A 27,692-nucleotide genomic window follows, 5' to 3' on the forward strand; every position below is an offset into this window, starting at 1 on the left:
GGAGCATGTTTTACTGACTATCTGTATCCCTGTTTTATCCTTCCAAATCCCAAATAAAAATAATTCAATTATTTTCTACAAAGCTGGTTGATATGTTTAAATGTACCATAGTAAAGGAATGGCCCAACACAGGGATTGTCCACCTTAGTCAAGGCACTACTCCTGTCTCATAATAGTAATGATGGTGCACAGTAGGTCTAGAGTTAATAAAACTAGTGTTATCACTATTCTAAAATAATGTCCAACTTGATTTTGGGAAAGGGAAAGGCAAAGCTCAATATAGATTCCAATACCAATGAAAACTAAAAACTCTTATTTTTCAATACAATATAATAGTAGTTACTTGAACATCATAGCATGATCTTATACTAGGTTTTATTATGAATTAGTATCTTGGTATTGATTTTCCTGACAACTTATTTGAGACTCAGCTGACCACTGGTTAAACTCAAATGTTACAGTGTTCTTGCAGCAAAGCACTCAAGGCCAAAGACAGAAGTGGAAGGATGAAAAATGCACAAAAACAAGTTGAAAATAGGATGGTCTTTTTGTTTGTTTAAATCTCCACATGGCTCACATGCAAATAGAGAGCTGACACCAATAAGGAGTCAATGATTTTCCTAATGGGCCGACTCTATGGAAAGGGAGCTCTCATGAGGATGGTTAAAGCACTAAAAGCCACGTGTAAACTGCTCTTCCACTACAGTAGCCATCCATCCACACACACACAAGTCTGAAACTCATTTTGCAAAGCTTTCTTCGCAAACTTTTTAGCCTTACATTATTAAATTACTAGTTTGAATTGCTGCGTGTAAATTCATTTTGTTGTTTTAGAGAGTAGAGAAGGTTTCAGTGTGATCCCATGGCTAAGTATTTGTAATGAGAAAAGCTGCATATGAAGGGGTCAAAATACTAAAGAAGAGATTAATTGATTAGTTGAAAGCTGAAGTTTCCACCTTCCCCTATGTCACACTGCTTATTGTCCGCTCCAAAAAAAGTATTTAAATTAATTCACATTATCGCTGAGAAACCACTACTAATGTTTTACCACTTCTTTTTGCTGAGCCTTTAACAACATTGCATTAACAGCATTTACTTTTGTAATATTTTATTTTGGACATAACATTCCCGCCCCCCCTGCAAATGTCTGTGATCACTGTCACACCAACCACCATAAATATGTTCTCTTCTCCCGTCTTTGAGCTCAAACACATACAAGATGTTTAATCATAATTTCTGCCAGCTTTAAGGGAAGGCAAACTTGTAAGGAAAGATAAATAAACAAAATGGTGTCTTTAAAATGTGATGCTCTGATGAATCAGCGCTGGTATAGAAAACACATTATTATTGCAATGTACAATTATAGCATGATTTGTCCCCGACGGTGAGGGCCTCAGCGGGGGGTCTCATTGAGGCTGATTTGAGGCGGCCCGTGGCATTTTGAGAACCGGCATAACCACTCTACTATACTTAACGTGAGAGCGATGGAGAGGATACAAATGCATATTGATTCACCTGCTGCGCGTAGATGTATGAGAACCGTGGCAAAGACTGGAGAGACAGTCGTGTCCGTATGCAGCGCACGGCGGATGTTCAAACACCTGCTCATTGACATGAGCTCCCAAGGTTTGTGTCTGTAGCTGTGTGGAGAGCTGCTACATGTGCAGTGGAGTAGTTTTGTTTGTGTATATATGCACAGCAGCATGTCTTCTTGAGTCATTATATATATATATATATTTCATATATACTATATGTACAACAGTTATCCAGACAATCACAACAAAAGTGCTGCACAGATGTGACTAACAACAAAGCGTCCATGATATATTATTGTCAGCTTTCATTCTATAGTCTAAAGCTAAATGACAAATGCTAACATTTTGTAGTGTGGTTGAAAAAATAGAAGGAGCAGAGTCGAAACATAAAGCTATCAATTTACTGGTAAATCTACATTCCTACCCTCACCTATGGTCATGAGCTGTGGGTAAAGACCGAAAGGACAAGATCGCGGATACAAGCGGTTGAAAAGAGTATCCTCCGCAAGCTGGCTGGGCACTCCTTTAGAGATAGGGTAAGGAGCTCAGTCACACGGGAGGAGCTCGGAGTAGAGTTGCTGCTCCTCCACGTCGAGAGGAACCAGCTGAGGTGGCTCGGGCATCTGTTCCGGATGTCTCGGGGCATGTCCCACAGGGAAGAGGCCCAGGGGAAGAACCAGGTCCCAGGTCTTTCGGCTGGCCTGGGAACGCCTTGGGATCCCCTGGGAACGCCTTGGGATCTCCCCGGAAGAGCTGGAGGAAGTGTCTGGGATGAGAGAAGTCTGAGAGTCCTGCCCCCTCGACTCAGCCCCAAATAAGTGGAAGAAGATGGTTGGATGGGTTGAAAAGATACAGCAGTATAATGGATCTTGTCACTGATCATAATTAAGTGGTTCAACTGTTGTGGATTTATTTTTTGAATTGTTTTATTCTTAATTCCGGACTACATGCAGTATATACACACAGATATGTATCAAACCTTTGACTATTCCAGGGCTGCAGTCTCTGCAGTACCACCAGTTCCACCTGTGCAGTTCCTGCCTCGAGGCATCACCACATCATCTGAACTCACAACCTGGATTATGCAGGCCGACCTTGACCACAAGCACCCACATACTTTACATTCACATTCCAATGGGCATTAAAGCAGTAATTGCCTCTCAATGACCTTGCCTTATGTCAGATCTGTCGAATATGTGGCTTCAATAAGGCTATACAACCAATAAATTAGATCTTCTGATTTGGCATAACTACATTCAGAGGATTATCGATCCAATTAAATAATGTATAAATTCCTAATTCAATCCCAAATGAGTTGTACTACGAAAAGGATAAGTGTGTAATAACATGTATGTTCATTAACATGCACTGTCCCGACAAAATAAACAAAATAATTCAAGTAATTTTCAAAATGAAGGTAACGATCTGAAAAACAAGAATTTGTAAGTTTTAACCTGAAACCACCCTGCCTTTGTTTGTACATGCTAGCCTCGTTGGGTCGGTTTAGCCCTGTTGTGATATATACCTGCAGGCAGCTCACAATAGGGCTTGAAACATCTTGATTTAAGAAATAGTGTCCAAATAACATTTGAACCATTTTCTTCCTTACTCCACTTCTGGACGAATGAGGCATTACACCGATTTATTAGACAGGGTAAAAATGACTTCTCCGATGCTCTCCAGTCCAGTGGGAGTTTGGACTCAGGTTAGTTTCTGGTATTCATCTCCAAACCGCTGTTTTCTAGCCAGCTCCTCTCACACGCCTGCCGCCCAAAACCCGGGTTTCCCTCAGGATTACGCAGGGATTTGAGTCTATGTCGGATTTGTAGAAGGGGATGAGACATTTATCTTTTTTCCTTCAAACATTTCTTCACTTGCCTCCATCTCCTGTTCTTTCTTCTTGCTCATTCTCTATTAATCACAGATAAGGCAAGTCTTCTGGGATGCTGGCACTACAAAATGCTACTGTGAATTCCTTCCCGTCTTTTGCTCTTTGGGAAAAAAGTATTTCGGTGATGGACAGTATCTTTTTTTGGTCATCATGTCGCCTGGTGAACTGTCACATGGTTTTTGAAAATGTCTTTCTCCCCTTGTCACAAAGCGGGTTTTATTGAAATGAAAGGATGGAGGCAGAGGGTAAGAGTGCACCGGCTATACACTATATAGGAAGATGTCGCCGAGCCATGTGTGTCATTGAATTGTGTGGGAGGGATCACATATTCGAGGGCATATCTATGCTGTTCACCCTGTTGTGCATGTCACTGCAGCAGCCAATCAGCCGTGCGATTATTGGACTTGTCAAGTCGAGCTTGTCAAGTGTTTTGGAGTTTGATATGACCATTACAGTTGAAAGCCTTACACACTCCATACTGTAATGATTCCCAACACAAGTCTATTCATGAGGAGGGTGGAAGCTGAAAGTGGAAGAAAAATAATAGAGATTTTGAGTAGGGGACTGAAATAGAGCAGGGAGGTATGGAACAATTCATACCGCAAAATCATATCATTGGGTATGCGGACTATAAATAAAATAATACAATCTAAGAGTTGCGAAAAGAAGAAAACAAAAATCAAACTTCCAGCGCCATCTTTCAAACAAGGGGATAAAGTCTATTTTCTAATGATGTTTTCATCCAATTTGTGATTTTGATGTATTACTTTGTGTACAAATTACGCTCTACAAATAAACTTAATTAACCTAAACCATGATATTTACATGTACGTTTCTTGACAACAATATTGTTTGAAAATTGTCATCGGGATAGTAATAATAATAATAATTTTAAAAAAGGAATAAAACCCACTTCTATACTGAATGATATTTCAAAAGATAGGTGATTTGCCACACATTTGGGTTGATGAAGAACCCTGCAGCACTACCACAGAGCTGGACTACCACAGAGCTGGACTACCACAGAGCTGGGCTACCACAGAGCTGGACTACCACAGAGCTGGACTACCACAGAGCTGGACTACCACAGAGCTGGACTACCACAGAGCTGGACTACTATAGAGCTGGACTACCACAGTGCTGGACTACCACAGAGCTGGACTACCACAGAGCTGGACTACCACAGAGCTGGACTACCACAGAGCTGGACTACCACAGAGCTGGACTACCACAGAGCTGGACTACCACAGAGCTGGACTACCACAGAGCTGGACTACCACAGAGCTGGACTACTATAGAGCTGGACTACCACAGTGCTGGACTACCACAGAGCTGGGCTACCACAGAGCTGGACTACCACAGAGCTGGACTACCACAGAGCTGGACTACCACAGAGCTGGACTACCACAGAGCTGGACTACTATAGAGCTGGACTACCACAGAGCTGGACTACCACAGAGCTGGACTACCACAGAGCTGGACTACCACAGAGCTGGACTACCACAGAGCTGGACTACCACAGAGCTGGACTACCACAGAGCTGGACTACCACAGAGCTGGACTACTATAGAGCTGGACTACCACAGAGCTGGACTACCACAGAGCTGGACTACCACAGAGCTGGACTACCACAGAGCTGGACTACTATAGAGCTGGACTACCACAGAGCTGGACTACCACAGAGCTGGACTACCACAGAGCTGGACTACCACAGAGCTGGACTACCACAGAGCTGGACTACCAAAGAGCTGGACTACCAAAGAGCTGGACTACCACAGTGCTGGACTACCAAAGAGCTGGACTACCACAGAGCTGGACTACCACAGTGCTGGACTACCAAAGAGCTGGACAAGCACAGAGCTGGACTACCATAGAGCTGGACAAGCACAGAGCTGGACTACCACAGAGCTAGAGACTTTTTTCAGGTTACACAAGTTGACTAGATGATTTGAATTGAACTGGAATAAACTTTTGACAAGACGAAAAACTTTCACATCACAGCACACAAACCTTCAGGGAACAAGTTAGGGACAAGAGTCTTAGTCATTTCCAAACTCGTATCAAGAACTTTAATTAAACAGGGGTCAATTCATTAAATTACATATGCAAGAGCTACTTTGAAGAAAAATAATCAACTAAGACGTGACTTAATTTACTTCAACCAGTCTCAAAACTATTATCTTAGCATTTTTATATTCCACTTCCTAAAAAAAGTATTTTAATCTACAATCTTAAACACATTTAAATCCATAAATGTGCCTTGACTTTAGACAGTGGATCTATTTAAAGAAATAACCCTGAAACTAGTCAACAGCGTGGGAGTTAAGTGACCTAATAACTCCTCCATATGGCCACGAGCTCATCCAAATGTGCGTTCGCTCAAGGCATTTTAGGCCTGAATATCAACATGGAGCCTGGACTAATTCAGCCACAGTGCATCTTCTCATCTCTCCGGCTCTGCTAAGCCTCTTACCTTTGGGATTATTGGCAACACGAGGTATTATATAGCTTCATTCATCTGGATATCGTGTTGTTAATGTATTCGTGGATGAAACCATCTGTAATGCTGATGGGAGGAGGAGGGGGGGATGGAGATTGGGCATGGCACGCTGTCCACAAAAATGTTTGGTGTGTAATTTGATTTCAATTGAAGGGAATAGTGAGTTTTTTTTTTTTGCCTTGACAATGCAGAAATCAGTGCTATGAGGATGCTGGCTTCTCGCTGAGCTCAAGAGGGTCATATTCACAGGCTAAGAATATTAAGCCCCTCTCAGACATGCACATGACTTTAAATATATTTTTTAGAATAAGCCAGAGTTGTCAAACCACTTGTGAAAGTATGAGACAGATGTTAAGGATGTCTAAATAAGGAACAGAACTATAAGCAGGTAAGCAAGAGTTAGAGCATGTTTTCCATTCTCCAAAATAGAAGAAAACAGAATGTAATCTTGAACAGAAAAAAAGAGCAGCTTCTATAATTTTACCCTTACTGTATATTAGTGAGGCTATAGATTGACACTGTTTTAAACTATTTACTGCTATAAAACTATTTAGGAAAGGTCAAATTCTCTTCTGCTTATGTCAGTGTCAATGTTTTAGTTGACCAAATATTTTATTGGGATTCTAAACATTTATATGGCCAACAGCTGCAATGAGAAGACATAACATTACATACTATTTACTCTATAGCGCCCCCTGCCCATTATGTGAAAAACATTGCCTGATTTGTTTGAAACTCATGGATTATATTCTCCTCAAGACCCCATGAAAAAAGTGCATTGCAGATATTGTGTATTTTCACAATTGTCCAGCACAATGAATGCCTTCACTTCCTCTTCCTCTTTTATTTTGATGGGACATTTCCTCTCGTGCCTCATTAGAATAATTATTCTTTAGACTTTATTCTTTCTGCCACAACTCGGGTATTTTTGACCCCCTGAAGATCAATGAAAAGGTCACCCGGGTCACTGAGGCTCTCTCCCTTTCTCCCTGCTCAGGTCTGCGTTCAGCACAATCTTGCAATTTGTCAGGACAAACTATTTGAAAATCGCAAACTACGGAATCATCAACGGTGAATTACTGAGCTTCGTTTGGTATGCCGCAAAACGCAGCAAAAAACACGGACAGGCGGGAAGGCGGTCGCGCGGGAAGGCGGTCGCGCGGGAAGGCGAGAGCCATCATCGCCGCTACCGCGGCTTTAATTAGGCCCGAGCGCCACAAGCTGGCGAGAGGGCTATTAATCTCGTAAGGCCGTGCGAAGCACGGCTGCGAAAGTGCGCACGTAGTGCGCACGAAATCGAGCGCGAAGCGCTCGCCCACTTCCAAACACTCACTAACGCACTCCTTCACTCATGCACGCCCCGTGCATACTAATTAGTAGTAGGAAAATGGAACATTACCGTTGTAAACGGGCGAAGCCCGTGCAAAAGTGCGCACTAAACGAGCACTTTACATTGGGATGACGACCGCTTCGCGGTCGTCATCCCCATATAAAGCACTCATTTGCGCTAAGTAGCTCACGAATACGTTCCCCATCTCTTGCATGTTCCGTGCATATAAGCATGTAATGCAAAAATTCAACATTATAACTGTATAGAGGGCCAAAAACACAAAGTGGGCAGAGCCCACTCAAAATTAACGAAAGTACCCTTCAGTGACCAGGGACCCACACCATGAGGTAGGAAAGCGCGAGCGCTTTCCTACCTCGGCCATATTGCTTCAAAAATGGCTAAACATGACTTCGGAGTTTTTCCAAACGTCGTACTTTTACGAACTCCTTCCAGGGCGTTGGCCCTAAAAAGCTGAAATTTGGTGAAAATGCTACTGAGGAGTGGGACATCAAAAGTTATCCAAATTACATTGATACCTCTCACGGTCTCTGTGCGGCAAAGCCGCAAACTGTAGCTAGAATTTCAGAAATCTCCCAAATTTAACATTTCTGCCGTTTGCGCAGATAAAGTCCGAATTGCGTCAAATTAGAATCAGTTGTTAAACTCTTTGCCCTAAACCTACTTGAAGTGAAATAAATTAATTTGGAGCCACAGCGCCCCCTACAGATTTTATATGGAGGTTAAATATTTAGTTTTGCGAAATTATATGAAATTTGACACACAACTCAATTTTGGAATCCCCATCAAAAAAGTAAATGAGACCCATGTCATAATTGTTATGGCTTTGCCGTAACGATGACCGAAACCTTCCATGTTATTCCAATGGGGAAATCGCCAGAACATGTTTACACTTTAGACTTTCACAAACTCCTCTTAGGGCGTTAGACATATTAACCTGAAATTTGGTGAGACTCATCTTCAGGGGTGGACCATCAAAAGTTATCCACATTTTTATTCAAAGAGTCACGGTGTCTGTGCGGCAAAGCCGCACATTTTGCCAAGAATTCAAAATAAAATTGCTTTTTGATGGTAAAACAAAGGGGAGAAGATGTGACAGCATCACAGATTCAGCAGTAGGCGTAATAAAAGGACAATTGGGGCGCGTTAGCGCCCCCTCCTCTTGCGGCGTGGCGGCGGCAAGGCGAGGGCCGATCATTGCCGCTTGCGGCTATATTTATTATTATTATTTTATCTTTATTTTTATTTTCTTCCCTCCATTCCCTATTAAGATATGAGAGGACCTGTTTACAGGAGGTTTGTAAATAAGAGTTTTTGTTTTTTGTTCATAAGAGTTCTTCTATTAAGAGTGTTTTTTTAAACTTCCTATAACTTATCTGTCCTTTCCCCCTGTATCTACTGCGTTGTAACACCAAAATGTCCCCATGTGTGGACAATAAAGGCTATCTTATCTTATCTTATGTCTTAGGTAAGCATATTCTTTCCTTTTGTATAATGGATGATCATACAAGAAATATGACTAAGGTGACAGTTCACACCTCAGAGTAGGTTAATTAATAACATATACTCCTGACTGTGTGTTGGATCAATGTCGTCAGCTCCTCTCTTGGACAGATATACGGCAGTGACTCTCCAGTTCTCTGTCAGAGGAACTGAAGAATCGACACAAAATGTTTTCACTCTTAAAACGTTCAGTTGACAGAATTTCATTCGCTTTTGCTACAGAACCTACCTGAACGACTGAGGGTCTACACAGACAAAATTATGGCTGTTTAAAATCTACTAATGTACATAAAGTACTTTTTTTTTTTTTTTAGATTTTATTATATTTTCTGATTTATTAGTTGACTATTTAAAATAATCGTAATCGTTAGCTGGACTATAAAGACTCCAAAACATATGATAAAATATCTTTTACTTTTAACAAAGACAGTGGTATTTTTAAATCAAAAGGTCAAAAAAGAATAAACAAGTTCAGATTTTCATCAATAATCCATTTAAATTGTAAATATTATTTCTCTCGAAGCCTTCACTCTCCATATTTCAACATTGGTTTGTTTTGTAATCTGCAGCCCAACTTGCAACAAACAGGACTTTAATTGATTCTTGCTTTTTAAAATCAATGTACAAATAGTCAATCCAAAGATTTCCCCTCTCGGTACGCCTAACATGTTCGAATACTGTTTGTATTATTATTTTACATATTATTGAATGCCTTTAAATGACTTGAGAGCTGGAGGAATGTCTGGGGTGCAGGAAGTCTGAGAGGCTTGCAAATGTTTCAAAATGTACCGACAACTTTGATAATACCTATTGCGATACCTGGGCTTGGGACTGGATGTCAAATAACAAACATTGAGTTCTATAAATATGCTCATATAAGTGGGTGTATGTGGAAAACTGCACCTCTACACTGTACATAATTGTGTGTGTGTGAGTTTGTGTGAGTCAGCACTGAGATCCTGGACACAGTGGGATGAATCACATTGTAGGCAGGTTGTGGTTTAGAACAGACCGGTAGCTAAAAGACATTTCCCAAAAGCTGCTCAACACAAAACACATGTACAGCACAGTGCATTTGATTACAGCTGGATAAGAGCGCATTGATTACACCTCTGCAGAGCCATCGTTGGATCTTTGCAAACACAAAGACACTGCTATTTACATCTACATCGACTGCAATACGTATAAAATAAAACTGTATCAAATTAGAAAAACACAGTCATATGATGGGCAAATGTTGAACTTACAAGGCTAAACAATCCCTGTATATTCCACTAAAACTAGCCATTTGTTGAATAAGTTTGGCAATTTCTTTGAATATTCTAAATTATGTTATGCAAAACAATTTATGTGTCTGGCTGTGAACTTTTCTGGCAGCTGTCAAATTAGAATCACAATATGGAATCATTTTGCTTACGCCTAAACAAAAGCAGTCAGAAAAAACTGAGATATGACTAAGAAGATCAGATTGTATTGGTCAAAATCTAAAGCTTTTAATCAGAAGGTTGGATGGTGAAAAATAGAACAGAATTAGAGAGAGAAAATGATGACTCAGAACCTAATTACAAAACTTCCAATTCAACCTCTGATTCATCCTTTTTAGAAGACACTAACCATAAATTAGCCACTTAGCCCGGCTGATTGCTCAGGGTTTGGCAAACAAGATCAATATGTACTGAAATTATGAGTACAAATGATGGAAGTACTGAAATGTAAACTTGCCTCTCAAGTCATCCTGTTTTTTTATAAACTCTAACCGGTAGAATTTTGTTTCTGTCACACTTCCCTGGGCAAAACGGTGTTGTGCCTAGTGTGCCAAAGTGAGCAGAGAAAACTTGGTAGTTTTGTGTGTCACTTAAACATTATCACCACGACCACAGTCACTGGCGTCGAGGTAGAACAGACGGAAAATGTCTGTTATGTCCTCTTCTGTCATAGGAAACTCATTTTGGAAAAAAAGTGATGTGCGGCGTCGGGAAATGGAAAGAGTGTAGATCGGAGGTAATGTTACGTGTATGGCCATGACTAACAGGGAAAGTCTTTATACAGAGCATGTGAGAGCAGGACACCCGCGGAGAACATTACGCTACACGAGTCCAGAGGCAGACGGGGGAAAAAACGCTGACAACCAGATGTGGAGCACCGGCCGGAGCTGTTCAAGGATGATTCAATCATGACTTTTTATTTGATTGTATTGATCAATCACAATTTCATTGTGTTCGTTCTTTTGAAGGTTTGTGAACATAAGAAATAAAAACTTTATTCAGTGTAATCTAACACAAAATAATGCCAAACAATTCATATAAATCTGAAATCTTGTCCAAACCAAATGTCACAGGATTGGCTGAAAGACCATGTTAAGGCTGATCATTGTGGTTTACAAATAATTTTATAAATTCATTGCAAAGCCCTACACTCCATCAATAGAAAATAAATGAGTTTTTTTTGTTTTAAATTCAAGCACATTGAGCAGTTAAAATACAATAATAATATAAGTCTCAAACAAAGGTCTCAGGACAACACCAAGGCCTGCAATAGATGGTTGATGAACACTAAACAATGTATAGAATACATTGATAGAGATTTCAATCAAATCAAATCATACAATTATCAAGTGTTTTTGTTTTGCCATGGGCCTCCACCACTGTTGTTCATTAAACTGGCCTTCAAACAAGCTCACATGACACTTTTTATCACTAAAACACTGAGTGAATTTCTACTATTGGGGATATGTAAAATGCATAAATACATATAATGTGAACCTGTTGGATGCATATTTAAGAGATGCAGCTGTGAACAGCATTAGCAAGCTGATTAGGGAGGAAAATGTCGACAATCACGAGCAGCTTTTCCCTCATGAGACACAACAGGAGACTCCTCTGATGACAAGTGAGACTCCAGACTGGAGCCTGCTGCGATGACACATCCACTGCTGCATAATGTCCCCTCCAAACAGAGCAGACTCCTCTCTCCTGTGTGCTATTGTACTGGTACTATGGCTCCCGGCTTAGTCTATTGCGGCTGAGTGCTCTCATAGGCGTGGTCCCTCATTTAAGAGATAGAGACAGTGTTCATGTGGCCGATGCAACACGCACTCTTCAATCTTTTACACCGTATTCATCTACAATAAATCCTTTCTCAACTATTGTAACTGCTGCTGTGTTTTTACACCATTAGAAGTCCATTTCCACGGTACAAAGCAGCTTTTAAGATCTGCACAGGACAGTTGTTGAATTTAGATTAATTTAACTCATTGCTACATTTATTCTTCCAAAGTGTTTTGAGTATGGGTGGAAGATATTGACCAAAATGTTTATCTCAATATATACTTTTTTAGCATAATCTCTGTGACTACAAATGTTCAGATGATATTTTAACAATGCATCAGGAATTGTGCTTGGTTAAGGTTTAAACATGAATGGACCATAAAATCAACCACAAAATGGCAGAACTATCACTTTATCCCCTAGTTTGTCTCTCTTGTCGCAATTTTGATCATTTTTACAGACAAATTAAATTTGGCTTCTCCAAAACAACAATTTGGCTATTATCTATGTTTTTGGATATACCAGTATCTCCTTACTATAGTTATGTGAGATACAAACCCTGAAGATAGTCTCAGGGCTTAATACATACATTCACTTTTTTCAATTTTTACGATACTATTCCTGCATATTTTATAACAGGAAAACATGAGAAATGGCATTTATATTGCTGTCCATTAAATACACAGTAATTGACATCCAGGTATGTATGACATGTCACAAATCAGGACTGCTTAATCGTAGTGAAGCAGCAGTGATTAACCAGTCAAAGGGATATTTGTCACTGAAGGAGATTGGTTGGTTGTCAGCGGCGTTGCAGCGGCAGAGTTGACAATCTGACAGACCGGCCGTGGAGTTTGAACCGCTGGACTAGATGTGTGTAGCCCTCTTGAAGCACCCACATCCAATGGCAATAAAAACCCTCCTCCAAAGGTCAACCTCCACCATCCCTCTGTGTGTTAACATTGTGCATCATTGAGCAAAGGTTGCTGACACAATGGATCTCCACTGAAAACACCGGCCTCTGTTATGTAACGCTATGTACAGGCATTGAAAGACACATCAGAGACGATTCAGAAACAATTAGGAACAATGCCCTCAAGCATCGTCACGCAAATTGGCCAACGATCACTGTTGATACGTCCGGTTTCAAGGGAGGATTCTCAAACTGTCAAGCAGCTCAGCACTATTAATTCCACAATTAATATACAGTCAGTGTTGCGCTGCCCGGTGGTCGAGCGGTTAAGACACAGCACACGTACGCCCGGCTCCGAGTGCAGCCGGTCGCAGTGTCGTGAGTTTTATTCCCGACTCCGACAATTTCCTTCTCTCATCCCCCATTTCACTCTGTACTTTCCTGTCAATAAAGCCTACAGGCCACAAAATCTTAAGAAAAAAAAAACAGAAAATATAGCCAATGCACAGAGGTGGAAAGATTCTCAAGCTAACCCTAATACATATAAGCATTTAAAACACTAAAAGTATGATTATGACTAAGAGATGTAAAACAAGCCACAAATATAATAAGAAAAAATAAAAGTATTTTTATTTCTATCTTTCCATGGGTTTCAGACTGATTAAAGAGGACCGTTGCCATAACAATTCAAAGCACAATATTATATCGTTTGAATGGTGAAAGGTCCTCAAAACTGTGCTTCCAATTAACACTACAGTCACAACATTACAAATAGGCAACTGTCAATGGTCGTCTTTATTGTTCTAGACTGGTTAAAATACATATTCTCATTTACAAAAACAACTTCTTATGTGACTTAAGCAGACAAACATCACACTGTGGTATTATGCTGCAGGTAAAATGGCTTATCTGCAGGTGGCTACTGGACACCCTGTGTTACTTGAATGGCTGGCACTTTTATCAGGGGAAAAACGTGGCAGGACTTGCCAGAAAACCACTGCGTCCAATTTCTTTGGGGCACTCTTGACTGCTTGAGAGACCAAGCAGCAGAATCCCAAGTTTTTAATTTCAGGCTTCAGGCAAATTACAGTCCCACAAACTCTACTCAGTGTAGTGCTGTGGAGGGGGCTCGGAATTTTTGGGGAAATGTATGACTTCACAAATTGGACCTGCCTCAGTCTTAATTTGGACAGAGGTTAACCTGATTCAAGCAGTTTTATTTGAGCGTGTATTATCCAAACGTTTTGACATATTTAAATGACTGTTTAAACTCACCGTTGTCAAGGATCATGATGAAAATAATGAGTATAACCTGCCTATTCTTAACTAATATCACAATTAAAATAGATTGGAGGCTGTTGCTCTGTATGTATTCCAGGTGAGTAGTTGTAACTGCTGCGTGGCACGGTCCATGCACTGCCACAATTATTATGTTAAAACTCTAATACATGGCAGGTGACTCTCATATTAGTTCAGCATCAAACAGTTTGCACATGAGGCTTTAGATTGGCCTGAGGATGGCATGGATGCTGACCCCGCTCCTCCAGTCAAGACTTTTACCCGAAAATGAGTCTTTTTCCTGGTGTGAACTACACGCAGAGTTCACACGTCGTCCTCCGCTGTGGTGTTTGATTGTGGATGGAGCTCGCTCAGACGGCTCAAGTCTCCACGAGCCTAAGCCCGTCTCAGCATCGCTCCATCGGCTGCGTAGCCTCCGTCTGCGGCGACAGCATCCAAATACTGCCCCGCGTTCACTTCATTTACGGCCTCAGCGTGAGCGAAGCAAAGCGTGCGTAAATGTTGTGCCATGTCGCAAACCCATTCATCTCCAAATAAGCCTGATTTATCTGCATTCGGGCGTAATAAACGCGCGGATGTGCGGCGAATGGCTCGTCTCTCACCGGTTGTTGTATGTGTCGAGACGCGCCTCTTCCCGGCGGAGAGAGATGCTGCCGCGGATGGTGCCCGTGCGGCTGGAAATAGTCGCTGCCAGCGGCTTTGTTGCCCGACAGCCGGTCCCTCTTCTCGCGCTCCCTGAATCCGCGCTCCTCTCGCTCTTCCCCGGAGTCGAGGCTGCTGAAGTTCCAAACGATGAGCGTCTGCACCAGCAGCACGGTGAGCGCGGCGATCAGGGCGGACCGCGAGCGCCGGGCCAACCTGCGAGCGCACAAGCCGCCGACCATGTTGTTCACACCGGGCTGAGGCTCTGTGGCTCTGCGCAGCGAGACGCCAACGCGAGTGGAAGTGTAGCGGAGGGACGCGGCAGCAGCAGGAGCAGGAGGAGGAGGAGGAGGAGGAGAGGAAGAGGAGAGAGGAGAGAGGAGAGAGGAGAGAGGAGAGAGGAGAGAGGAGAGGCACAGGGCCCCCGTGTGGAGAAAGAGGAGACGGACGGAGAACAAGGAGAAGAAGGAGAGCTCAGGGAGTCCGTGTCGTTGTATTTCCACATGACACTGTATTATTCTATATCCTCACCATGTCTTGTCACTGGGTGGCTCCAGCATTCATCTTGCTCTGATGTCCATTCTACAGGTGCACATTGTGGAAGTGCTTTCAAATGTATAGGTCCAAGTTATATAGGCTCATCAACTGCTGTTTGAGAAGTAATATCTATATGGTGTTAGGATTAGTACTAAATTTTAATAAATGCTGCTTATCCTCTGAGACTGAGTTGGTGTGGAAACAATGCTTCAGGCGACAGTATAAATCATTCTGTTGAAGTGATAGGAGGCTCCAACTCATTTTTGAATATAATATTCACATTACAAGACACAACAGCAGGATTAAAAGGTTTCCAGAGGCCCCTGACTGACACTTCTGATTCCAACTGGGCTGAGTCAAAAATCTGTATCCCCAACACAACGCTTGAGGCGCCTCTTCACAAAATCACAGTTGGGTCTTAAATTAACCCTGTTTAGCTTTAAGAAATTAAGACTGTTTCCAGCTGAAAAAGATACATTTCTTGAAGTCTCATTTCCACATACAGAATGATGATGAATTGGCATCATGGGAGTTACTCATCTGGGTGAGTAGTCCAATTAACCAACTTGTCGCTAAATGGTTTTTAATCATCCATTATTAGTGGATTATTGTGTATCATTTAGAATAAAGCTTTAGGAATTGCTCGGTGAAATATTTCCATCTGTTGAGTAAGGACAAATCAGCTGTCCAAGGACACAACTTCCCCCAGTACAAGACACATTGGCCAAAGGAAGCAATTTATTAATAAGATAAAGATGGTGACACACCTGACCTAAACAACAATGTTTCATTTTATTGTTGTTTTGGACTTTGGTCCAGTGTCAAATGAAACCAGTGTCAAAATAAGAAATTGTTCTTAATGTTGCATAGATAGATAATAAAACACCAAAACAGGGTGTGTTTTTACACTTGCCCTTCAGCTGCAATAGAACAACTTAATTTATTTAGTTGTTAACCTTAAACTTTTTACTCGTATTTATAAAATTCATCAAATAAGGTTTATCTAAACTTTGTGACTTATGTAATGCCAATTTTCGAGCCTTTCTACTAAAATGTGTCCCTTCACTGGTCTGATTCAGCCGACTGTGGGCTTTCAAGTCTCTGTGAGAGCGGCTGACGTCATTCACAGTTTGGTGCACACTCCTGGCCCACGCATCATTCACCAAAAGTCAAGGAGCCAATTTTGATAGTAGTTCTAGGAAGTCGAGTTCAAATACCAAGCATAACTTATGATAATCTGCAAATGACAACATGTTTTTTTTTTTTTTTTACCTCATTTGTAGTTATGACAGAACAAACTGATCCACTGGTTCTGAGGAAACCTTTAACTCAGAAGAAGCTGCTTTAACTTGAATCTTTTGAATCGATTTGGGTCAATATTGTCTGTTGTATTATTAGACAAAATAGGCCAGTATTTTCTTTTCAAGTGGAAGCTATTACTTGCTACTTGCTACACCTTTGTCCAGTTGACAGATGTGAATGTATATTAATTATGAACTTGCGACATATACTTAGCACAAAACCGAACTGTAGTTTTGGCGATGCACAACTTCGATTCATCTGCAACCAGACTTACACTTGCACATTTTACTCACCTTTTCACACCACTTTTTCTGACCCTCAGTAGGTGCCTGAAGATTTAATCTGTGAAAATGACTTGTCTGCAAGTCATAATGTTAGGGCTAAACTAGAATATACTGCTAAATGATGAGACCATTAGTGGATTGATGGTTAATACTTCTAGTGGTCTGTAGAGTTCTGACATCCATCCAGCTGTGAGTCATAGAAGTAGATTTACAGACTGTGTATCTTCACACTTCATCATGATGTCTGCTGCGGCGGGCCTGGCCAGCCCCAAAAACAGAAACACAGACATCACACCTTCTCCATATCTTCACATCTCGTCAACCCAAAATAGGACGCAGACATCAATTACCAGCACGCTTCCTTTGCCTTCAGAGAAATATACTGCATCAAATCTCACGGTTTTCAAGGCATCCGGAGATTTTTAGTCAGTATTCTATAAGTAAATAAAAAATCAATATGCAGATATAAATTGGACTTTGCTGGACAGTTTAAAACAAATAAAATGGATCCATATCAAAACTAGTAACAGACAACGTGGTAAATGAGACCACGTGGTAAATGAGACAACGTGGTAAATGAGACCACATGGTAAATGGGTCCACGTGGTAAATGAGACCACATGGTAAATGAGACAACGTGGTAAATGAGACCACATGGTAAATGAGACAACGTGGTAAATGAGACCACATGGTAAATGGGTCCACGTGGTAAATGAGACCACATGGTAAATGAGACAACGTGGTAAATGAGACCACATGGTAAATGAGACCACGTGGTAAATGGGACCACATGGTAAATGAGACAACGTGGTAAATGAGACCACATGGTAAATGAGACCACGTGGTAAATGGGACCACATGGTAAATGGGTCCACGTGGTAAATGAGACCACATGGTAAATGAGACCACGTGGTAAATGGGACCACATGGTAAATGAGACAACGTGGTAAATGAGACCACATGGTAAATGAGACCACGTGGTAAATGGGACCACATGGTAAATGGGTCCACGTGGTAAATGAGACCACATGGTAAATGAGACCACGTGGTAAATGAGACCACATGGTAAATGAGACCACGTGGTAAATGGGACCACATGGTAAATGAGACAACGTGGTAAATGAGACCACATGGTAAATGAGACAACGTGGTAAATGAGACCACATGGTAAATGAGACCACGTGGTAAATGGGACCACATGGTAAATGAGACAACGTGGTAAATGAGACCACATGGTAAATGAGACCACGTGGTAAATGAGACCACATGGTAAATGAGACCACGTGGTAAATTAGACCACATGGTGATTTTAATTAAGTGCTATTTTGTAGTTGAAAAAGCTTCTACTATTGGCCACGCCTGGATGAATGAGGATCACATCAACCTACAATTTTGTGTAGAAAATAAAAATCTTTTCATGTCTAAATCTAGTGTTTTTGTTATCAGTGGTCGAGTACCTTTTTTGAGTGAATGAGCACAAAATTATGAAATTAAACTGAGGATAGAATAAATTATTATTCAACATGTTTTTAAATATATCTCTTAGTAAAATAACATCATAATGAAATATCAGAACTACTACATCTATTGATATTGTCTATAGGTTTAATATAAGACCATAGTAAGAAGAGCATTATGTTTTGTATCATTGTGGTATCACAATCAGATTTTTTTCTTGAATTGTAATATTGCTTTATTGTACACATAAATAGTTTGTGCACATGTTTGTTAAACTAGGAGCCATTTTTTACTACACCATGAGCATTGTTCTCCATTTGAAAACTCCCGGCGTGGTTTTCCTTCAGGAATGCTTTGGCACTCAGTCAGACAAAGCTTATTCCCCCTGAACAACAGCTTTGAGGAGAGAGATCGGTCTTTGAGAGGCAGCTGACCTTCTGAAATTAACGGAGCAATTAGACATTCCTGCCTTTTGTAGAATAGAATCAGGATCTCTACGAGAGCAGTCCATCCTCAGACTATGAATACAGACCAGATTGTTGACTTGGTTGAGTTGAGTGCAGCACCAAAAACTGCAGATCTTGATTAATCGCAATCAAATCTGAATCGCAGTTTGAATGGGCACAATTAGCAAAGTACAAAGACAAGAATTTTTTGAAGCATAATTCCCACCTCAAACAACAAAAAGGGCTATTTCTACATAAAACAGCTAATCTTGTAGTTTAGATCCGTACAAACATATGATTCTTTTGTTATTCTGTCAGTTCATAAGCCTGTTTCAATCAAATCTCTTGCACACGTTTAAAATGTGAACTGAACTGAATTTGGAACAGAATCCTATTTTTAGAACTAAAACTAGAATTAGAAATCAAAAGCAATACCAGAAAATTGCAATTCGATATTTTTTCCCAAATTGAGCAGCCCTAATAAAAAGTGTCTAAAGTGAAAGGAAAAATCATGAACAAGCCACATGTGATATTGATGCTGAGTGAAACTTGGACAACATGGACTGATCCAGAGTGATTACTTCACTACATACTTTCTTTTAAATGTACTATACTAAACTTGATAGAGAACAAGATCATTCTATTATCCTACAACTAGTCAAGGCCACTGTTCCCTCTAAGCTGCGCCTGCGCAATTGCGCACAGTGCGACCAGAAGAAAATCTATGGCGAACATTTTATTCACCATAAACCTATTCATTAATATCTAATATTAGACATAATCTAATCTAATTACCAAACGGTGGACAGTAGAAGCACTGTCCAGGGGACACGTCGTGTAACTCGTGTTCTCTATATTTTTTGTTTCAAAACGCTGTGTATTTTATTACAATCAGACTCATGTTGACTGAGATATTAGTCTAATTAGTCCCGCAGCGCAGCGGACCGCGGGGGACGCTACACAGCCAATCAGAGCATTGATAGTGCATATGTGCCCTGCCCATACGCACCTTGCAGGTTCTAGCTAACAATAATCTGGCGGAGTTAAAAGACACAACCCCTTATCATAGGCAGCGCCAGGGACACATCCACCCACCAAGCCAAAGTAAAAAAGAAATGCGGTTCTTTTAGGATGGAATGGCTTGTGCCACTGGACCACAGCCAGGCCAAAGCAGGACTCTCACATATAACTACTATACGTCTCATGAACAACAGGATTTTTGTATTTTTAATTTTAAGTGGGCCCAATGTCTTGTAATAAAAGTAAACTAATGAAAATTGCTGCTGTAATTTGATTATTTTAATGTAACTTGCTATGATCCATGGTTTTGAACAGGCGTGCCGTGTGATACTGGTGTGTGGCCACAGGGGGCACATCTGATGTTGCCCTCAGTGTGCCCAAGGACCTTGTGCGTTTGCCCAGACACGTGAAAAATTAGAGGGAACCTTGACTCAAGACTTAAATTAGTCTCTCTTTTTAGTCTGTTTAGTTCTTTTCCCCCAATATCAACACTTTTTCAAATGAGTCTCAATTTTCAATACTAGTTTAGTTTGGGTCACATCAATGCAACAGCTTAAATGCATCCGTTTCATGATCTGTCCTATATTATGTTTCCAATCCCATTTAGTTATGTTTCTTTATCTTACATTTAAAAAAAAAAAAATGATTATCAGCTTGTAAACATAACAGAGTATCACACACGACGGACAGTTTTAATTGTGGTAAACATAAAGACGCAGAGCAGGAGGAGGGACAGAAACGTCACTGTAAATGACAGAAATAGAAATAATTGGATTGTAGGAGCTATACTAAAAGCATTGCTGAGATGCCTGTGACGGAGGGAGAGCAGAGCACATAGGGCAGACAAAGGGCAGCAGGACAAATGAGATCAAAACAAAGTTCTAAAAGCTAGATTTAATATATAAGAAGCTTGTGATTTTCTGCAAGCTTGCGCTGCCTCTCATTAGCTGCAGTTCTGTTGCTCAGGGGAACAAACGGGCAGGATTGTTACAGCGACAATACTTATGATCGCCCGCGGCAACAAACGCTCATTCTAATTAGCAATAACCTTTTAGTTATCCAGACATAAATGCACAAACAGAAAATGCTGGTGGGAAGTGTTTTGACTGGATTCTAACTGTTGATTCCTAAATGGTTGAATTTCCTTCTTGTGATTGAATGTGTTAAAAGGTTTTTGCTGTAAAATAGTCTCATATTTAAAATGATTTATGTTTATATTTTGGATGGCGTATACCGGTAATCTAGAAGTCACACTACAGCTGTTGTTTGAAACAGTTTTCCCAAAGCAGAAATATTTAATGCCAGAAAGATATTACAAGCAGTAGATTTAAACCATGTTTTTCAGTTAAAACCCTATAACACAGACTTGTGACATTGCATAAACTGTTCTCAGTGGAGAAAGTCTTTGAGAAATGATTAGAAAGGGTAAATCCGATGTACCAGTATGGTGCTGGAGGGGGAGAGACTTAAATGTCCGTGGGTTAGACACTGTCTTATGTAATGAAGCAAGTGCACCCTGCTGCAGTCCACAGAGCAGACAGGTGTCTTTGGCTGGCTGAGCTAACCCAGGGGACCATGGGACGGCTGTTTACTCCCACTGTGATCTGAAAACCAGGATGACACATTTCCAGTCCAGAGGTGCAAGACGATGTCATTTTTGAGGAGTTTATTCTGCATATTCTGCAGCAGGTAAAAAACACACCATTTCATAGAACAAAGCTCAGAAGAGCAAGCTGTTTCTGAGTTAGCTTTTAAAATACATTCATATAACCATGGTCTGGGTTTTTAAAAATCTTTATAAAAATAAATATTTTGTTAATACATATTACATAATGTAATATTATGACGTTTATGAGTTCGACTCACGGGTCTTTCTGTGAAGTTTGAATGTTTCTCTGTGTGTCTGATGAGTTTCCTACAGGCACTGGGTGTTCCCCCATCAACCCAAAACATGCACAATCCTCTAACTAAATTAGTCCAAGATCTGCAGATGGGATACGCACAGTTTGCCTCAGTGGCATTGAAGGATGTGTCAAATGCAGACAGCACATTTCCCTACAGGGACAATAAAGCATAACTGCAAAAAAACAATGCCTCACTCTCAAACTCAGACCACACACACATTGTTAACAGTAAATTAAACTTGTTAAAATTAGTAAAGCACAAAATAAGACAGCAACAGTAGTATGTAACAAAGACAATGTAAACTACAAAGTGTTTTGAATTTATAATGATCACCTCAGTAAACGCTGAGTAAACCCAGTTCTGCCCCATTTGAGTCTGTTTTTACCTAACAGACAGCAGCAAGTCAGATTCAATCAAACCTTTCAAAATCTAAAATGATCAGTTCCATGGTTCCCCAAGGATGTGCCAGTTCTGCATACAAACAATTGTTCCGATAAACACAGTAGAAATGTTGTGTCAAAAATTCTTTAATGATATAGTCTATAGATAGTCTATATGGCACTTCTCTGGTGGATCTCTGTGCAATAGTGTGAGAACCTCATGTGATTTGAAAAAGACTCAAAATATCGTCATAGACCCTAAGTTTTTGGTGATTATTCACTGCGAGGTCTCCACCTACAGATATTTAGGACTCCATGTCTATTCATTCACCCGGAGCGTTTACATGGACAGTCTGTGCTTTCAGCTCCAACAGTGGATTCAACAATTCCGACAAAGACTGTATGAGGTCAGTCCCAGACTTCTGCTTCAGTTTTACTGGCCAGTGCTGGAGATACGACATGACAGTTTAGTACGAGCTGCTGAAAACAAAACTGAGCCTGATAAATTCAGTTCAATTAAATTTATTTTTGTAACGCCAAAAATCACAACAGCAGTTGCCTCGAGGGGTGACAGTGAAAAACAGATTAAATAATGGTCATAGGGACTTAGCAATTTCCCTGCATCCCCTGTCCTTGGACAAATGTCCCAAGCTCCCGTGTCCTTAGACCCTCCTTCTCGGCCAGGAAAAAAACTACCAAACCTTTTTGGGAAAACATAGAAACCTGGAGGAGTTCCACAGAGAAGGAGAGATCCGACTCCCTCAGACAGACAGGCGAACGCAAGATAGATAGTGGAGCTGGAACCACTCAAGAGGAGAAGCATTTCTTTGAGTCAGAAGAAGAACCATCCATATGGAGTAGAGTAATGGGTAACGTGAGGTCCCTTCAAAATAAAATGACGGAAATAGCGAGCCTCATGCGGTCCCAGAGGATGTATAGGGACAGCAGCGTCTTGATTTTCACAGAGACCTGGTTAACAGCAGAAATGCCAGACTCTATTGTAGGTTTGGACAATTTTCATCTGCTGCGGGCGGACAGAACGAAAGAATGCTTGAAGAAAAGAGGAGGCGGTCTGGCGGTGTATGTGAACACGAGCTGGTCCAAACCCGAACACTGCACAGTGAGGGAGCAGCTATGTAACAAGGATATTGAACTATTGGCTATTGGCATGAGGCCATACTATCTGCCCCGGGAGTTCTCACATGTGATTTTGATCGCAGTCTATGTGGCCCCGTCTGCCAATGCTGAAAATGCTTGTGAAGCACTGCTCTCCTGTCCTTGTAGGCTGCAAACACAGCATCCACAGGCTCTCTTCCTCATCTCTGGTGACTTTAACCACGCTTCTCCCTCTTCTGTTCTACCAACATACACCCAGTATGTTACCTGCCCCACCAGGAACAATAGAACATTGGACTTGTTTTTTGCCAACACCAAGGAGGCTTATTCCTCTTCCCCCCTCCCTCCCCTGGGCAGCTCGGACCACAACCTTGTACATCTGAGGCCTGTGTATGAACCCATCGTGCGCAGGCAGCCTGTGGTGTCCCGTGAGGTGAGGATGTGGTCTACTGAGAGCGAGGAGGCTCTGAGGGACTGCTTCAGCACCACTGTCTGGACTGAGCTTTATGACCCACATGGGGAGGACATCAACACCATCACAGAGTGCATCACGGACTACATCAACTTCTGTTTTGAGAACATTGTTCCCTCCCGGACGGTGCGGTGTTTTCCAAACAACAAGCCATGGATTAACCGTGAACTGAAGGCTCTGTTGAAGGAGAAGAAGAGAGCCTTCAGGTCAGGGAACAAGGAGGAGCTGAGGACTGTGCAGAAGGAGCTGAGGAGGAAGATCAGGCAGGCTGAGGCCGGCTACAAGAGGAGGATGGAGGAGCAGCTGCAGCAGAAGAACATTCAGGGAGTGTGGAGGAGCCTGAAAACCATCTCAGGCTTCAAAATCCCCCCTGCCCAGACAGAGGGGGATCTACAGTGGGTGAATGATTTAAATGCTCACTTCTTGAGGTTTGATCGGTCACCCGCCCCTCCCCCTGCACAGCTGCATGCTCCCTCTTCCACAGCTGGACAATGCCCTGCATCTTTTCCTCTTCGCTTATCTGCCCCGGACCATCAGCTCCCCACTTCGCCTGGACTCACCCATCCCCCCAGCACACGGTCCCCCTGCCAACCACTGACTGTTACAGCAGCACAGGTGAGGAGTGAGCTGAAGAGGATTAAAGTGAGGAAGGCAGCAGGACCTGATGGCATCAGCCCCAGGCTCCTTAAGTCCTGCGCAGATGAACTGTGTGGAGTTATGGAGCATGTCTTCAACATGAGCCTGAAGCTGAGGGTGGTACCACAGGTCTGGAAGACCTCCTGTCTGGTACCTGTGCCTAAGACACTGCGCCCCAAAGACCTCAACAGCTTCAGGCCAGTGGCTCTCACGTCCCACCTGATGAAGACACTGGAGCGGCTAGTCCTGGACCACCTCCGCTCCACCGTGAGCTCAGCCATGGACCCGCTGCAGTTTGCATATCGGTCCGGCATCGGAGTGGAGGACGCCGTCATCTCCCTGCTGCACCGCTCTCTCTCTCACCTGGAAAAGCCTGGCAGCTCTGTGAGGATTCTGTTCTTCGATCTTTCCAGCGCCTTCAACACCATCCAGCCGCTGCTCCTGAGGGACAAGCTGGAGACGGCTGGTGTGGAGTATGACCTGGCAGAGTGGATCCTGGACTACCTCACAGACCGACCCCAGTTTGTGAGAGCCCGGAACTGTGTGTCTGACACTCGGACCTGCAGTGTGGGGGCGCCCCAGGGCACTGTCCTCGCGCCCTTTCTCTTCACCCTTTACACTGCAGACTTCAGACATGACACGGACAGCTGTGTCCTGCAGAAGTTCTCTGACGACTCTGCCATCATCGGACTCATCACGGACGACGATGACGCGGAGTACAGAGGACTGGCGCAGGACTTTGTGGACTGGTGTCAGCGGAACCACCTCCTCATCAACGCGGGGAAGACCAAGGAGATGGTGGTGGATTTCCGCAGACGCCACCCCACTGCCCCCTCACCAGTGAACATCCAGGGACGGGACATTGAGAGAGTGGACTCATACAAGTACCTGGGTGTTCATCTGAACCACAAACTGGACTGGACTCATAACACAGACGCACTGTACAGGAAGAGCCAGAGTCGGCTCTACCTCCTGAGGAGACTCAGGTCTTTTGGAGTGACAGGGCCACTCCTGAAGACCTTCTACGACTCTGTGGTGGCATCAGCCCTCCTGTACGGTGTGGCCTGCTGGAGCAGCAGCATCACAGAGAGGGAGAGGAGGAAGCTGGACAGAGTCATCAAGAAGTCCAGCTCCGTCCTGGGCTGTGCTCTGGACTCGGTGCAGGAGGTGGGGGACAGGAGGGTCCTGGCTAGATTCACATCTATGCTGGACCATGAGTGTCGCCCCCTGCAGGACACTCTCTCCGCTCTGGAGAGCAGCTTCAGTGAGAGACTGATCCACCCTCGATGTGCGAAGGAAAGGTTCCGTAGGTCTTTCTTTCCTGCTGCTGTCAGACTTTATAACAAAAACTGTTAGTACTGAACACTCGCAATACTGACCTAACCTAATACTGATGTGCAATTCTGTCATATGTGCAATTGCTGTTGGAATTCATGTGCAACCTATGTGCTGTCGTGACACATATTCATGTGCAATTACTGTCGTGATCACATGCAATGGTATTTATGTATTTATTTATTTATTTGTCTATGGGAGTTTTTATTTATTTATAGGAGATCTTCTACTGAAAGTGTTTTTCAGACTTCCTATAAGTGATCTGTTCTTCTGTATCTACCTCTGTATCTACCTGCGTTGCACCAATGAAATTTCCCCATGTGGGACAATAAAGGAATATCTTATCTTATCTTATCTTATCTTATCTATGAACAAAACTCCTTTTTGGTTTCTCATATTTGGACACGTGATTGACAGCATGAGGCTTTCAAATGAGCGAAATGCATTGTTAATTTAGGACTTGTGAGTCGGCTTGAGTGCGAGATCACTGCAACACCACCACCTCGGCCTGTGCTCCTGGCGGTCTGAAAGTTAACATGGGTGGGTCGGGTGCATTCGTTTAGTCTGACATAATCATCTTGTTGAAGCCAAGTTTCAGTTAGAGCTAGAAGATCTATGTTATAATCACTAATTAATTAATTAACTAAAAGCAATTTGGGAGGAAATTGACCTAATGTTTAGCAGTCCACATTTTACATATGCTTATTTATTTGTTTATTTGAATCATTTGTGAGTGTTATTTTTTTTAAGTTATTTGGTCTGATACCTGAAATTTGGCATTATTTGCACGAGGGACACACACAGTCTCTATCTACATTAAATGTGAACACTTCATATGTGACAGAGCGGGCGAGAGTTCAGCAACAGAGGAGTCTTACACTGCTGCTCTGTGCCCGGGGCTCCTCCCTGGTTGGTCACTTTAGATGACTAAGAATATCGGTCAAATTTCTAACTGGTAGGGATGTACCTTCCGAAGTCAGATGGATACCATCCCTGCATATGAGCCCGGGCTTTCCCTAAAACGCACTCCAATTGTCAACAAAGACTACCGGTACATTGTTTTGAGGGCACCAAGTAGATAACCAGCAGTTGAATGCTGATAAGCGGCTGTACAGTTCAGCATTGATCCGATTGGGAATGGGACCTGAAAATAATATTTTACAGTATCTGACATCGACTTTTCACACACCACACCAGGCACACCTACTCTTCTGATTGTCTCCAGCGGCCGTTGTTACGTGCGTGAATCACGATTCAGTGGAACCTCTGTCTACTTGGCTTTAAAAGCCTAAGGTTTCCTTCGATGTCACCCATTCTGGCCCCTGGAAAACAACTAACACTTGATTCAGGTAGTATCACGTCCCTGACTATAAAACTTACAATTGCCAAAGTGTCACAGGTTCATTCAGCGGGCGTGTGACCGCTGAGGGGAGCAAACCTATTGTAGACGGGAAGCTCGCGGTTTACTACAGGCCGGCGTTTAGCGCGTTGTTCCCAAAGAACGTTCACAAATTGGTCCCTATTTTTTTTTGGGACGGGAGGCACTGAGAGGCTAGTCTTAGACTTGCTAGCACTGCTAATGTTACACTAATGCTGCACCCTGTTGCACGGTCCGGTAAACCTGATGCTACAATCTGGCTATGCTAGCGGCTGGGTAGCTCCCGTGACGCTAGCGGCTGGGCTAGCTCAGACTGAGGCTAGAGAACAAAGCGGTTTAATCCACAAAATACTGAACGAAAGTGAACTGGATGAGGCTCCGGATTGTTTATGGAGCAATCAAACTTTGTTCCTGCCCTCAGGGAGGAGATTATAGGGTCTCCTAGTGCAGAATCAACCAATATGAAAAATATTTGCAAGGCTCCTAAATCACAACCTAGAACTGAAACTGTGCTGTGTGTTAATGGCGTTTAATATCATTTGAGTGTATCTTTGCATTTGTTACTTTTCACCTGTAAGACATTACAGCATAAGTCCAAGACAGATTTCCCCAAGGGGACAGTACCGTATATTGTATTGTATATTTTAAAATGCAAGACCTTTCCATTACCATGGCCTATAAATAAAGAAACAACAAAATAACAAATATCACAAAATGTATACACACCATGGTATACAGGCAGTAC

General features: G+C 42.2%; 1 protein-coding gene across 1 annotated transcript in view; it reads right to left on the bottom strand.

Annotated features, from left to right (window-relative positions):
* Positions 1-14,984, bottom strand: part of xylt1 (xylosyltransferase I) — a 78,272-nt gene extending 63,288 nt beyond the window's left edge. Inside the window, exon 1 of the mRNA XM_072462412.1 lies at positions 14,639-14,984. Within this exon, the coding sequence (XP_072318513.1) occupies positions 14,639-14,920 (282 nt within the window). The 5' untranslated portion in view covers positions 14,921-14,984. The remainder of the gene's footprint in view (positions 1-14,638) is intronic.
* Positions 14,985-27,692: the final 12,708 nt, after the last annotated feature.

The sequence above is a fragment of the Eucyclogobius newberryi genome, unplaced genomic scaffold (genome assembly GCF_026437365.1).
Source record: "Eucyclogobius newberryi isolate DKJ021-1_F unplaced genomic scaffold, fEucNew1.0.hap1 SCAF_4, whole genome shotgun sequence".
Taxonomy (NCBI): Eukaryota; Metazoa; Chordata; class Actinopteri; order Gobiiformes; family Gobiidae; genus Eucyclogobius; species Eucyclogobius newberryi.